Here is a 15,316-nt window from a genome sequence, read left to right on the forward strand (position 1 = left end):
ACCACTAGACCGCCGTGCCGCCCAGCAATAAATCATTTACTCAAAATTCCTTTTTTTTTTTTGCAATTTGAATATACTTAGCAAGTCGGTGCTTGAGAAAAAAAATAAAACGATGGCTTACTTGAAGACTATGCTGGAGGAGTGTTGTGTCCGTTAGTGAAAGCGACAAAGCACAACTACAACTTGGAACGACTTTGAACATATTTTATTAAGACAAGTACTCTTCAGGGTTTTTTTTCCATTTGTAAAAATGTTTGCCAACCAATACAAAATATGCATGGCCGTAACAGAAACAAGTTGTTCACTGCACAAAAGAAAATAGCCACCTGGGAGATCTTATAAGCCCCTCCCCCCCAGGATCATCATCCAAATATCCAAGACACGTTACAGATCGCACTCCATGTCACAGTAAATACACAATCTTTTCCCCCATTTCTCTATGACGATGTAGGCGAGGCTTAATGACCAAATAAACGTTAGCGGGTGAGCAGAAGGAGGAACTTTAATCAACACTGACTGTACACGTGGTGTTTGTCTTTCTTTGTGACCTAGGTCTATGTAAATCATACTTACTGTGACAGTGCACCATATTAATCAAGAACACATACAGCTGAGAAATACATGTACATCGGGTTTGAATAGCTGCAGTACTACAAGTACAGTATATACTCAGGGCCGTTTACATTTGCATTCTACCTGAGATGCAAAAAACACAACTATTAACACTCATGAACCTGAGAGAGTCAACACAAATGTACTAATAATAAACATCAAGTTAAAAAAAAAAAGACACATTGGATTGGAGCGATGCGGTGGTGCCGTGCTCCCTTCTTCAACGGCAAAGTCATCTTTTAAAAAAAGAAGAAAGGGAGGACAAAACAAGACACCAAAGTCCCAAAACCAGGAAAAAGGACTTAAACGGAATTGTAGCGTTGACAGTGGATAGAGAAAGAAGGCCTTCGTATTCAAATTGGATTGTTTGATACAGGAAGGTAAGATCTCACCCCGGGGTAGGGGGGTCCACGCGAAGAAATGAAAGGATGCAAGGACCACCTTCATATCTTAAAATATGCATAAGAGTTCAAAACCTTTGCCTCTCAGCTCTGTGATAAAGGTGATATTTCTTCTTAAATAATCTTTGTACATTTTCTTGATATTTTGGCTTTTCTTTTCTTCACCCTAATTTCCCTCCATTGGTTTTGTCTCATTTGATTCTCATCACATTACGATTATTTATTTCAACTGTGCTGCTAAAATAACATTATTTCCCTTGTAATATTACAAAGTCATTCTTCTAAATGTATCCATATGTTTTCAGTTTTGTTAATCTTCCAACTATTTCATCTGGCTTTGGAAGTAGGACGTTATTCCCGTAATATTTTGACTTTATTGTCATAATATTAGAACATCCTAATTTTCCAAACCCCTTTTTCTTTGTTTTGTTTGCATCTTATATGAACATCTTATAAATGAACAAAATCTTCAATATTTCAACTCTATGCCACTCAAATTATGTTATTTGTCTTCTTATGACTCCGTGGAGAGCAACTACAGCAGCACCTCATCATGGTAGACTTTTGAAAACATGAAGACGATTTAGCGAAAATGACAACTTCTTACTTGTAAAATCACGGCCTTTACCCCAGTTTTTATGTTTTCTAGTTAAATGATATTTTTAGAATGTGGCACGGGCAGCACTTTGGACACCTCTGGCTTACCGAGTTCCGGGTGGCGAGATAGCTGGAGCCCAAATGATTGGAACAACTGATGCGACATCGGTGATACATCGGAAATAACACTTGTGATTCATTCGGAAAAAACTAATTATGGTGAAAAAAGTTAAGAAATATGAAAAACAATCATAACAAAATCTGAAAAATATCCAAATGGTGACTTCCTGTATCCACTGTCCCCCCCACCCCAGGCTTGTTATCCCCGATGTCCAAAAGAATGACAAACGCTGTTCAAATGAACATTTGAAATCACCGAGTGATGACATAATAAATACAACGTCTCTGCTCATCCAAGCTTTTGTACAACATCACCGCAGGCGGCGACACGAATGCAAGGTTTCATGGTGCGACCGTGGGGGGTTTAGAAAGAGGACACAAATATACAAGATATACTTGAAAGTGTACATAAGGAATAGTGTACAACCAAGCGTATGCCTCGAAATGAAAGAAGGCACTACAGACGTCCTTCCTTCTAGTGATACGTATCAGGAGGTGGCATTAAGGCAGTGGTTATCTCTTATGGATTTCAGTAACGTCACAACTAGCCAACAACTAGCAGGGCACTCATGCTCTCCAGCCCACAGCGCTTCGGTGAAGCTTTGCGGATGCCAGTAAGAACGTGATTTTTTCATTTATTTTGAAACGGGTTGACAACTTGATGGTGCAGTCAGCCATTCAAGCCCAATCAAAGACCGACCTAAATGTAACGTGTCAAGAGGTTCACATTTTCACCGAGCGGACCGGTTCGTAAAGTGGAGCTGAGCCAAGAAATGCATTCGATATGATATATTATATTTCATAACTGCCTCCCCTTCCTTGAATGTCCCATTGTCATGTCAAACATGGAGCTTTGGAAAATGAAGCAATGCTTCATACATTCATGCATACACGTTCAAGGCCAGCGTCCAAAGTGGACCTTTTGTTGGACACAAGCCCAATTATCATATTGGGTAGACGTGGAATGGGCGGTGTTTCACCTTTTAGCATTTTTTCAAAAGTTTTTGACATTTTCCGAATATTTCAACTTTCTTCCTAAGTGACAAATGATCTGTTTATGATATTATGACTTTACTCTCATAATATTTTGACTAATGGTAAATGGTCTTCCACTTGTATAGCGCTTTTCGACCTCCAAGGTGCTCAAAGCGCTTTGACACTGTTTACATTTACCGACTGACGACAAGCAATTAGGGGTCCAGTATCTTGCCCAAGGATACTTCGACAGCAGGACAGAGGATTGAACCCACAACCTTCAAGTTGGGAGCCACACCGCCCCCCAAGACTATATATCCATAACGTTATAACTTTTTTGCCCAACCTAATTTGATGTTATTTTGTTTTGAATAATATTACGACTTTTCAACTGTTAGACTTTTAAATTTGACTTTTTGCTCTTGGGTAATAATAATTCCACGAAGAATGAGGAAGAAGACCACCACTTGTAAATCACACGAGTTATGTTACCCCAAAGAGCCCCCCCCTCCCCCCATTGGTGGCGCATATGATGAATGATGGCACTTTGGGACCGCTGGAAAGACTGACGGAGAATAAGGAGAAAGCAAAAAGACTGGAATGTTGAGTCGTTTTGGACCACGTGTTAACTTAGGGCACGTTACTAGCGTAGCATTCGCACATGATTGTTCCATCACGTCCGACTCCACCAGCTACCGACTATCGATACGTAACATTCGTACTCAAGGCGCATCACAGAGGCGTCACTTTACACGTTTACTAAAACAACATCATAGCTACCAAAATTAAACCGCGTTCTTCGGATCTGTACAGGCCACTGAATGAAAGGAAACAACTGACTCGCCGGCCACTTTATTAGGCACACCTTGGGTCGGCATGGCACCGATTCACCGAGATGTTTGCAACATTCCTCTAAAGCAGGGGCGTCAAACTCGTTCATGACGAGCGGCGACTCCTCAAATATCTGATATTTTAAGACACCGAACTTAATTGCTGCGTTCTTCTCTAGCGGATATCTGCAGCTGTGTGTCGGCACGTCCCCGTTCCAGCTGGGAATTTCTGTATTAGATTATTTGTTATTTTCAGTATTCATTTCATATTTTCATCCAGAATTCATACACATACGCTACCATGGGTCTCATCCGTTTGCTCCCCCCCATGCTAGAAATGACCAAAATGATAATAATCAGGTGACAAAAGCCATAGACAGTATGTATTGTATGTGTGTATCTCTTCTCCACAGACATTGGAGGCTGACGACCTTCATGCGGCGAGGATATGGTGTTCCTAATAAAGTGGCTGTAAACGTGTGAGGGGGATGCGTGATGAAGTCGGTCTTGTTCCCATTAGACATGAACGTGTTGACACCGTGTCCAAGTTGCTACTCGCAAAAAAAAAAAAAAAATTGGATGAGCTTTCTATTTGTGCACAATGACACTCAACCTAAAAGCTGGCACACACACACACACACACACACACACACACAGCCACTCTTTCAGCTTGTCCAAATAGTCCATGGTAAAAAGCAACAAGCATGTGGGGAGGGGTCAGGTTGGGGAGGGGGCAAAAGAAATAGAACAAGGCACAAAATTGTCTGTAAAAGAAGAAACTGTACATAATATATACTGTAGGCCCCAACAGTCCTGAAAGGGTTTCCATTGGACACTCGGCCTCTTCTTAACTATGGCCATGCCGGTCCTACTCCCAACTCCCCCCATAACCCCCCCCGCCGTAGCACCACCACCCTCCTCCATCTTTTTCTTTTAGATGTAATACTCCTTTTTCTCGTCTGTGTTGTTGTGTCCGCCCTCAGCGTTGATGATGGCCGTGTCGGCATCGGCGGCGTCGTCCGCCCCTTTGGCTTCGTGCGTGAAGTATGTGCCTGCAGACAAAAAAAACGTTTTGGGGAAAATTAAGTTGGAGAAAAATGTTATAGACATAAAGTTAAAATATTTGACATGGTTGACTTGGTGGTCGGCGGTGACTGATGCATCAAAATAGGTTGGCCACTCCTCCCATTGAGTGAGACAATCTTTGGGGGGAGATGTTAGGACATTAGTATAAGAGTGGCTTCCAACATTAGCCACGTTTACATGGACTCAAATATTCCAATTCCATTTGGGTTATTTGATCAAACGGAAAGAATGTAACCTTTGTATACACCTCATTCCGAAAGAAAAGTGCCAATCCGAGTGAAAATATAATCGGATTCACAGGGGTGGAATATTCCTTTCCCGAATCCGATTGAGGTATCTTGTACCCGCTCAATTGGAAGTTGTCAGACTGCGTTCTTCTTCGTGGTGTTTTTCTTCTTCTGTTATTTATTAGCGGTTGGCAAACTGCTTTCGTGTGCATTAGCGCCATCTGTGGAACAGAATCTAAACACTTCTATACGCCATTCACAAGTCCAGTTTTATTAAAAAAGAAAATATACATCTATATAAAACATGTGCCGAGCTTAATTATAAAATATTAGCAAGATTGAACTTTATCTTTTCCTGTTCCCGGGTGTGTTCTTTCAGCGAATGAAAAACTCGCAATACGGAAACTCGCGATACGGCTTTACTGCGCATGCCCCATTGACTATTCTGGTTGATTATAGTGGCGCATGGAGACGCGCGATTGGAATATTCCTTTCCATGTATACCATTGCTTTCGGAAAGGTCATTCGGAAAGATTCCATTCAGAAAGAGAAAAACTCCTCATGTAAACGTGGCTAATGTCCCAATAACTCTTCCCCCAAGCATTGCCTGTTTCCACGATGGAGTTGTTTTGCCACCATTCAGGTGAACAACCTATTGCTCTGCAAGCCGGGCCACAGAAAGAACTGCAACAACCCTGTTGTGACACCCACCAGGAACAGGAATCGGAAAACTAGAACTTAGAACCAAAGTAACCTTTTGGATGAAAAATGAAACATCTTCAACAAATGAGAGTCCGGTTGTCTCAATGTTCAAATCCAAAGCACACAACACAACCACGCTGCAACTGAGGGATGAGTTGATGATCAAGTAAGACTGGCCGTACGTTACCTTTGTGTCTGGCAAAGTATCGACCAAGAACAATGAGCGCACAGAGGATGGCGAACATCACTACCGCAACCACCCCGCCGATCACAGCGTGGTCAATCTTGGGTGGCGCCCCCTCGCCGGCTCTGGAGTCTGAAAACACAGTGACATATTGGTAACAAGGACCAGGCACCAAACAGCACTCGCTGGTCCAGGCAGGTCCACATGCATTTAGCCGTGATGTTGCTTCTCCAGCATTTACCGCTACATTGGATGTGAAGATGAATGGCAATGACAATGCGGATAGGCAGGGTTATGGCATGGTACACATTTATAACTGATTATTTTATCATGCAGTACGTTTGGAATGATAAAAAAAAACATCTCATCTGCAGCACAAAGGAAGCTCAGCTCAAAGACGTCCCAGCTTATGTTGTTGATTTAAAATACCAGAGATGCTGCAATGTCGCTAGTTGTTCCCTGGGGGATGCTAAATGCTACAACGTCTTTAACGAAAAAGCCCACAAATAGAATATTAAAGCCTTTTGTTCCGTCACCACGACAGACACTGCAGACCGATGAAGATATTTCAAAGTGACAATCACACTATGTGGTCTCACGTCTCAATCTGTCTCTTTTCAGAACTTCAGCTACCTTCTTGATCGTGTGTGAGGTCAGACTAATGAAACATTGATGCACATGTTAAGCAGCATCCGTCCTGAAGTATTGCTTTGGAAGAAGTCCTTTGTCAGGTGGGCATTGTGAAGTGCAGCGTTGTTGTTGAAGAAAAAAGGTCTTCAGTCTTGATGCCCTCTGCAATATCTCCACATAAGCCATGTGCCATTTTACGCCCCTGCACAACCTGAAGCTTCATTGTTCCATTGATGAAAAAAGCATTCTAGATCATGATGGTGGCCCCCCTCCAAGATGTCTACATGACATTTTTTCTTCCACTTTTCAATGTCTCGCTCAAATTCCAAGCAGTGTTGAAGGAGATGAGGTCTTTGCAGATGCTGTCTGATGGTTATTGGACTGCATTCAGCACCAGTCACAACCTTCATGTGGTCCACAGTTGTTCCGTGTCTTGAAAGACATCCAATGGTATTCTCTCAACAATTTTTTGGGGTCACCGCTTGACTTTTTTTGTTCCCAACCTCAGCAGCAATGGCCACTTGCTTATGCAGCTCAACAATCCCACCCGTTCAAAGAGACAAAGATTTCGTTTTTTTGGGGGGTTTTCGACTTAGACATACATAGATGAGTTAATGAACAGGCTGTTTTCATATTAACCCTTTTGCAATAAATCGCTTACTCAAATTTGTCATTTCTTCACCTCCTTAAGATTCAACAGGGCAAAACTAGTAAAGGCAACCCAAATGTGTCACGATCCTCAAGCTAGCCTGTGTGACAGTTTAGTTGGTTTCTGCTTCTATGCCTTGGTTCCTTCTATGCTCTTGTTTTGGTAGCATTTCCTGTTTTGCTCTGGGTTTTGTCTGCTTGCTTTGCTTTTTCCTTTTCACTCACACCTGTTGCTATTTGTGTTCCCCTCCTATTTAGTTCAGGTGCGTGCACCCTAGTTTGTTGTTGCATTGTTTGCTGTAGCTCCCCATGCTACTCCAACTGTCTTCGCTCGTGTCCTGCTGCTGTATATCAGCCATTTTCTAATTAAATAGACTTTTTATCTGCACTTGGGTCTCCTGCTCTCTGCATACTGGGGTCGTGTCACAATGCAGAAGCCAAGACGTAACAAAATGGCCTACTTGGGGGACCAGTCAGGACCCCTCTTTGCTGTGTTAGTGCTGGCATTGATAATCGTTCATCACAGTGTCTTAAAAGGACATTAAACTTCCCAACTGTAAGGTGTGCCTGGAAGCAAAAAAAAGAAGTCATTCTTCCCTTCTGCTGCTGAAAATATTGCCCATTACTGAGATGTCTTCGTGTGTAGCACGTTAATACCATTGGGTGTGGAATGTTTTAAGAAAGTTATTACACCATGAAACAGTAGACACTGACTGCAATTTTGTTGAGAGTTCACACACACACACACACACACAGTAAAATATATTGTGCTTTGTAAGAGACCATTTCTGGAAGCTATATAGAGCTCAATCATGAGAAAGAGACACAAGTCTGCAGATAAATTGTGCCCATGCGGAGAAATGTGAGGCTGCCTCAGGTGTCACCAAGCATCACTCTCTCACATTTAAGGCACATTTATCCGTGCGTCCCCCTGAAAAAGAACAAGGCAACATTTGAAGCCTTTAAATTTCCAGGCCCAGAATAGTTCAGAGGCGTTTATCAATCGTCTGCAATCGGTGCACCACCCGACTGATGGAGAGGAGCGGCGGCCGAGCGGAATGGCTGCACTGTTCTTTGCTGCATGAGAGAGCAGCTCAATTTGCCACCAATCTCACTAGTCATGCTCTCAACTTGAATGATTGTTCTCGAGAGAGAGACCAGACCAGCAGAGAGAGCGGGGAAGTGAAGAATATCTCGGTTAAGTTGCCTTTTGTTATAAAAACTAAATGTGTGGGTGGGGCACCAGCCCCTTTGGGTCGACGTCATACCAAGACAACTAGTGTACAGTTGAACGACATCGTGTTGTAGGAGCGCCGCTATACTTTATGGAACTGCTTAGAAATGAACGTGCCTAATGTGCTAAAAACCCATCACCGACCGTGAGACTCAGGCAGGAGCGAGTGTGTGTTTACCGTGCTGAATGCCAGGAAGCACAGCCAAGTCCCCGACGAGAGGTAAAGGTCCAAGCTGCACTTTAATGAACATCCACTTCCTAAAAAAAGGCCTGTACACAGTTTGCAGCCCAACCCGGCACCACTTCACACCCCCGCCCTCGCTTCCTCCTCCTCCGACAGCCTCTACTTCCTGCCCTCACCTTGCCCCCTGCCGTCTTGCATTTGACTCAGCCGCCAGGAAACATGCCTCTGCACACCGAGGGAGAGTTTTATTTAACAGGTGGGGAAAAAAAAATGCCGGAATGAGTAAAAAAGATGTCAGCAAGAGACGAAAAATCCCATAACAACATCCGTTTGCACATTATACTCAGAATACAGCTTGGCTGTTGGCACTGCTTTCTGTACTGGGGGGGGGGGTCGCCCCTCAGAAAAACACTTCCATCATTTTGGATTGAAGGGCCCGCTCACTGTTGGCAGACAAAATGACACCAAAATCTAATTTTTATGCAAACATCAGCTGATAATTATCAGCCATCCTACATCCACACAGTTGATTTCTTTGGATTAGTTTTCTTTGGATTTGTTCATCTAACAAAGTGATAGTCAGTAAGTCAAATACAAATACATTGTTAACATTCAAACACTTGGAACAATGTTGCTGAAGGCATAGATGATGGCTGGTGTTATGTAACACAGCTCCTGTACGTAGCCTCTTACGTTATGTGGCGTCTGCTTTATCCTGCAGTGCACCACTGGCTCGGCAGGGGCGGAGCTTCCAGCACACACCTGCCGCCAATCAACCTACGGCTTCTTAAGCATGGCTGAAGCGTTCCCTCATTGCCAGATCGTACCTCGGACTTCACGCACTCTCTGCTCTGCCCAGGCCTCGTGGTGTTGGTTGTTACCTTGGATTTTAGCGTACCTGTGCTTGCGTGTACCTGTTCCTGCTCAGCTACACAGCGGTTCTTTGTCCTGTTTGGCTTTTACAGCAGCACCTTGTGTTTTATAAATACTGTAGTTACTGTATCGTAGTTTCCTGTTCCCTTTTCCCTGGCAGTTTGTTCTCGTATTTTCATATCCCTGTATTTCTGTTCTATTTGGACTCGTTTTGTATTTTCCTCCTTCAGAGGTCAGTTTTTCTATAAAAAGGGGACCTATTATGCTTTTCCCCTTTTCTGACCTATAAAGGGGAGGGGGGGGTGCCTGGAGGCAGTGGAATACATGAATAAGCATGAAACCCAAAGAAATATATAGCTGAATAGGTGCAGATTCTGGAAGATTTAGAAAGCTGTCTGTGCTGGTTATTGTGTGGAGCTCCTCTATAGGTGTCCACAAGTGAATACAAAGCGTCGGTTTGGGATCCAAGGCTGGCTTGCACCAATCCTCGAACTCGAAGTGTCACGTGTTATGATTGTACACCGAGTTGGAGAAAGTCACTACTGTCTGTAATTATCCTGTAATTATCCTGAGTATTATTGTGAGTGATATGATGTTGGCAGGCCGTATTTGTCTGTTTTAAAAATGCAGTCACAGCCTTCTTTCTCCTTCAAGAATGATTTTGTGGGACTAGTAGTATATCTTTACCAAGTATGACATTGTGCCGACAGGATTCTGTCACACAGCCAGGCTCAAGAGTGGATTCACAGAAGACGATTGGTACACGAACACCTACACTACTAGACGTTACACTGAAATATATTCCCGGGTTGAGTAGCATTTCCTGCATCCCTCCTCTAATAAGCAGAATTTGATGACGTCTGTAATGTGGCTGCTTGTCCGTAAAGTGAGCACGGCTTCATCCGCTAGTGCTGACATGCCTGCAGCAATGACATCTTGACAGGATGTGTGCAGGCCATGGGGATTTATGGTGGTGTTGGGGGGATAATAGGGATTTGCAAGTAATGCCCATGTCTGTGTGATGGGGGAAGCTGCTCGGCTCAACTCCTGGTACCACATGCTTTACTCTGTCACCTTTGTGCATTCCTACGTTTGTATACATGCAAAAACGGAAAAAAAAGACCAATGTGGCACTGACCTCTAACATAGGTCGATTCAGCAATACGCTTAACTATACAGTCAACAAACGTCAATAATGTCATCTTTTTGTACCCCCAAAATGTCAAAAGCGTCAATGCTCAAGAGTTGAAGAGTCGCTTGTCACTCGGCAGAATTCCTGCCAATGATAAAAAAAAAAAAACCCACATCATTATTCTAACTTATTCTAGTTTACCTTTTTACTTGAGCTTATTCAGTTTTCATGTGTTGCATTGTAAATATTGATAATTTGGACAAATGTGATGACAACCTGAGGCGTAAATGCTTATTCTTGCTATTCAGCATAGCAACTCCCATAGGACAACGTCAAACTGAAACACTAAAATCTTGCTGGATGGTGTTTCCGTGGCAACTTGGGCCAACTGAAATCAGGACAGCAATATAATGATTCTAACAAAGGGTTACTTCTATACGTTATCTTCTCACTGTTTCCTTCAATGAATCAATAGCTGACTTTTAGGCAACACTGGACTGGTGGCCATCCAATCGTAGGGCATTTGCATTTACTCTTTATGATTCACTTTTTAAAGGATCCTTTGCAACGGATGAATACTTTTAATTAGTACATGCTTTTTATTGAACAGTCGAATGAAGGATTTGTTGAGAGAGTAGCGAACAGGTGGAGGAGATGCTAGAAGAGTGGAGGTTTGCCCTGGAAAGGAGAGGAATGAAGATTAGCCGCAGCAAGACGGAGTATATGTTTGTGAATGAGAGGGACCCGAGTGGAAGAGTGAGGTTACAGGGAGAAGAGATACATAATGTGGAGAATTTTAGGTACCTGGGGTCAACAGTTGAGAAGAAGGATTGTGAAAAGGAGGTGAAGAAGCAAGTGCAGGCAGGATGGAACGGGTGGACAAAAGTGTGATGTGATAGAAGAGTTTCAGCTAAAATGAAAGGAAAGGTATACAAAACTGTGGTGGGACCAGTCATGTTGTTTGGTCTAGAGACAGGAAGCAGAACTGGAGGTTCTGTTGGAGGTTGGAGAACTGGAGGTTGGAGGTGGAGAACCTCAGCATCCTCATCCCTGGGATACTGAGGTTCTCAGTGGGAGTGACCAGGATGGATAGGATCAGGAAGGACTACATGTTAGAGGCCTTGGAGATGACTTGGAGATGGTTGGGACATGTCCAGAGGAGAGATAGTAAATATATTAGTAGAAGGATGCTGCCAGGTAGGAGGCGTAGAGGAAGACCAAAGAGGAGGTTTATGGATGTAATGAAGGAGGACATGAGGGTAGTTGGTGTGAGAGAGACAGATGTAGAAGACAGTGTTGGATGGAGGCGGTTAATTTGCTGTGGCGACCCCTGGAGGGAAAAGCCCAAAGAGACAGAAGAAGAAGAAGAAGACGTGCGAATGACTATCCTTGGTCAGTAACAGAGGGTTCACCTTGTCACATTAAACATCTGAATAACATCTGTTGGTTTTCAATAGTTTCCCTAATCACAGAACACTTGCGCTGAAGCCACAATGGATGTAATTACATGCTTATAATTGACAGGGCAAATCCTTCAACTTGCTCTTAATGGATTCTCCACATAGCCCGCAGTGGCGTGACAATGAAGCGTCACTACAGAATTAACTTCCGGCATGTCGATACTCATTTGGCGGTGCGGGATTGCAAACATCCGTGTCTTTTGTATTTGTTCCAAAAGGAACGAAAGCCTGAGATGAGGTGAGAGCGTAGACAGGCACCTCTAACCAAATCATTTGCCGTGTTGTACTAAACCTTCATCACCGATATTGTGCTCCATTGGACTTTCATTGCCACTGGATGGACTGCTAAATAGATTTTCAGCCGCCTTTGAAATAACCCAAAAAATAATTTCATGAAGCACAAATGCCACCATGAATGTTGAGATTTAAGTGGGAATAAAAGTCAAGGTCTGATCATAAACGAAACGTCGAATGAATGAAAATTGGGTTGGTGAGCCTCGGGTTTATTGTGTCTTTTAAAAAATGCTCAGGACAAAAGCAAGCAGCATCCATCTTTATGCTCCAGGATCAAGTTTATGCGCTAGTTTTTCCCGTCCAAATTAGAAGCCGACACTGCCGTAATTATTACCAGTCGCTCCAAAAGAAAACAATCATGAACAATCATGAACCTCGAGGATGGGCGGGCATTACCAACCAGCTCACTGGGGGCCAATCAAAAAAAACAACTCACTTGCCCTCACACTGAAAACAGAGCAAAAATACACTACGGCGTTGGAAAAATCATTTTCAACTGGGAATCGTAGTAAAAAAAAGAGAGAAGGGAAAGAATAATTACTCCTTGGAGAAAATTCATTGATTTTTCCATTGAAATCCTTGAAGAGACAATGATACATGTGAGAGTTCAAACGATTCAAGTCTAGGCTTTATGGTTAATTACGCATGCAAGCTAACCGCACTCGTAAAATAAAATAAGAACCGAGAGACTTCATAGTAGTGTAAACATGTCAGCAACTGATATACACAAACGAATAAGCACCTGCTATATACGACCTGTTAGGTGCGACCTGCTAGGTGCAACCTGCTAGATACGACCTGCTAGGTGCGACCTACTAGGTGCAACCTGTTAGATACGACCTGCTGGGTAGGACTTGCTAGGTACGACCTGCTAGGCAGGACTTGCTAGGTGCGACCAGCTCGGTACGACCAGCTTGGTACGACCAGCTCGGTACGAACTGCAAGGTTCGACCTGCTAGGTAGGACCTGCTAGGTGTGACCTGCAAGGTTCGACCTGCTAGGTACAACCTGCTAGGTAGGACTTGCTAGGTACGACCTGCTAGGCAGGACTTGCTAGGTGCGACCAGCTCGGTACGACCTGCAAGGTTCGACCTGCTAGGTACAACCTGCTCGGTACGACCTGCTCAGTACAACCTGCAAGGTTCGACCTGCTAGGTAGGACCTGCTAGGTGCGACTTGCTAGGTAGGACTTGCTAGGTGCAACCAGCTTGGTACGACCAGCTTGGTATGACCTGCAAGGTTTGACCTGCAAGGTTCGACCTGCTAGGTAGGACCTGCTAGGTGCGACCTGCTCGGTACGACCTGCTAGGTAGGACTTGCTAGGTGCGACGAGCTCGGTATGACCAGCTTGGTACGACCTGCAAGGTTTGATCTGCAAGGTTCGACCTGCAAGGTTCGACCTGCTAGGTACGACCTGCTAGGTGCGACCAGCTCGGTACGACCTGCAAGGTTCGACCTGCTAGGTAGGACCTGCTAGGTGTGACCTGCTCGGGACGACCTGCAAGGTTCGACCTGCTAGGTATAAATACAGCTTTGATAGCCAATGAATTCATGAAAGGTTGGTTGGTTTAGGTGCAATCTTGCTAGCAGCAATATCCTTGCCCAGGGAGCCCTTTTTGTGCAAAGCAATGACGACTGCATATGTCTCCTTGCAGGTAACCATGGTTAGCAGAGGAAAAACAAAGATTTCAAGCACTGCCCCCGTTTTTAAAGGCTCCATTCTACTATGTAACTTTGTCCTTGCCAACAGTCACACCTCTGTAAACCAGAGAATCACTAACTCTTTTGGGATTAAGTTAATTTTCAAGAGGGACTTTCAATTCATCTTATCGCTCTTCATAAAAACTGAGGCACCACGTTTGTGAAAATTAATAATTGTGTCATTCATTAGAACATTTGTCAATTTTGAGTAAATACGTTTTCAGTGGAAAAGAAAAACATGTGACCAAATCTGCGCTTGTCATGAGTTGTGGGGTGAGATTTGCGGGGATGCACGGCATTGCCTGCCTCACATCCTTCTCGAAAAGAAGAAAAATCCCCGAAGGCTTAGTCGAGCAAGGGATGAGGAGTGCATTAAAGTTTTCATGATACATTCTAAAAGCTGCAGCGTCATGGCTGTTCTCATGCATTTGTTTACATTTCTATTGGGCAGCTCATTCCCAGCACGTTTTTTGTTCAACTCGGAAACATGCTGTTGACCTCGGAAACATGCTGACAACCTTTGAATTCACTCTGGTTCCTTGGGATGAGGTTGAAGCCAAGGTCGGATGATACTGTAGGCATGCTCCCAGGCTGCCAATGTGAGGAAAATGTCATCTGTTCAATCAACTTGAAAACCTAAACCTAATCATAATCGTAATTCCTTGTTCACTATCTCTCCTCTGACGGCTCTCGATGAGCTGGCAAAAAGTGGAGGGTATCTAGTGAGGGCTTAGCCGGGATATGATGTCCCTGCCTTGGATCATCTCAGAGCATCTGATGACTTGGAGCATTATCACCCCAGACTCCCTTTTTCCCCTCTTCTGTTCCTGAGCCATTTTTTTCCCTTTCTTGTCATCGCGACTTCCACATATCGTGAAACCTCGAATACTGAACGCCTCCCCCCCCCCCCGTGCAATGTTGTTTAGACTTTTTAAATGAGAACGGCAGAGACGAAGTTCACACCAGAGGAATCGCTTACGCAGTTCGCTGTCAGGACTTTGTTTGATTAGGTCCGCGAGGCGCGCCAACTCAATGCTATTAGTTCAACAGGCCGGATGAAACTGAAACGCAGGCCAGTTTTGGCCCCAGGGTCTGAGTTTGACACATTTTATATAAATAGCTTATTTTCTATGATTATATCTACTAAATTCGATAATACTAATGTAAAAGTGACTCTAGGGATTTAGGAGATGGTGAACAGGTTTTTGATGTCATGACTGAAAATCCTACTTATCATGGTTGGGTCTGAAATGAAGGATGACTGTACTTAATTATGGGCCTGGAAAGCCAATCTAATGCTGCAAAAGAATGCATAGCATATTTATTATCATTCCAATGATTTTAGTGAAGTAATGGTCACTATGATCATAAACAACTTTTAGTTTTATACTTCCATTAATTATGTTTGATTATTATTATTCCAGGT

At 43.6% G+C, this 15,316-nt stretch overlaps 1 protein-coding gene across 3 annotated transcripts in view; it reads right to left on the reverse strand.

Annotated features, from left to right (window-relative positions):
• Positions 1 to 476: 476 nt before the first annotated feature.
• Positions 477 to 15,316, reverse strand: part of cadm1b (cell adhesion molecule 1b) — a 164,104-nt gene continuing 149,264 nt past the window's right edge. For all 3 annotated transcript variants that reach the window (XM_058080346.1, XM_058080344.1, XM_058080345.1), the window contains 2 exons: positions 5,738 to 5,866; positions 477 to 4,587 (listed from right to left, as the gene is read on the reverse strand). In XM_058080346.1, coding sequence (XP_057936329.1) covers positions 4,469 to 4,587; positions 5,738 to 5,866 — 248 coding nt within the window. In that variant the 3' untranslated portion in view covers positions 477 to 4,468. The remainder of the gene's footprint in view (positions 4,588 to 5,737; positions 5,867 to 15,316) is intronic.

The sequence above is a fragment of the Doryrhamphus excisus genome, chromosome 8 (genome assembly GCF_030265055.1).
Source record: "Doryrhamphus excisus isolate RoL2022-K1 chromosome 8, RoL_Dexc_1.0, whole genome shotgun sequence".
Taxonomy (NCBI): Eukaryota; Metazoa; Chordata; class Actinopteri; order Syngnathiformes; family Syngnathidae; genus Doryrhamphus; species Doryrhamphus excisus.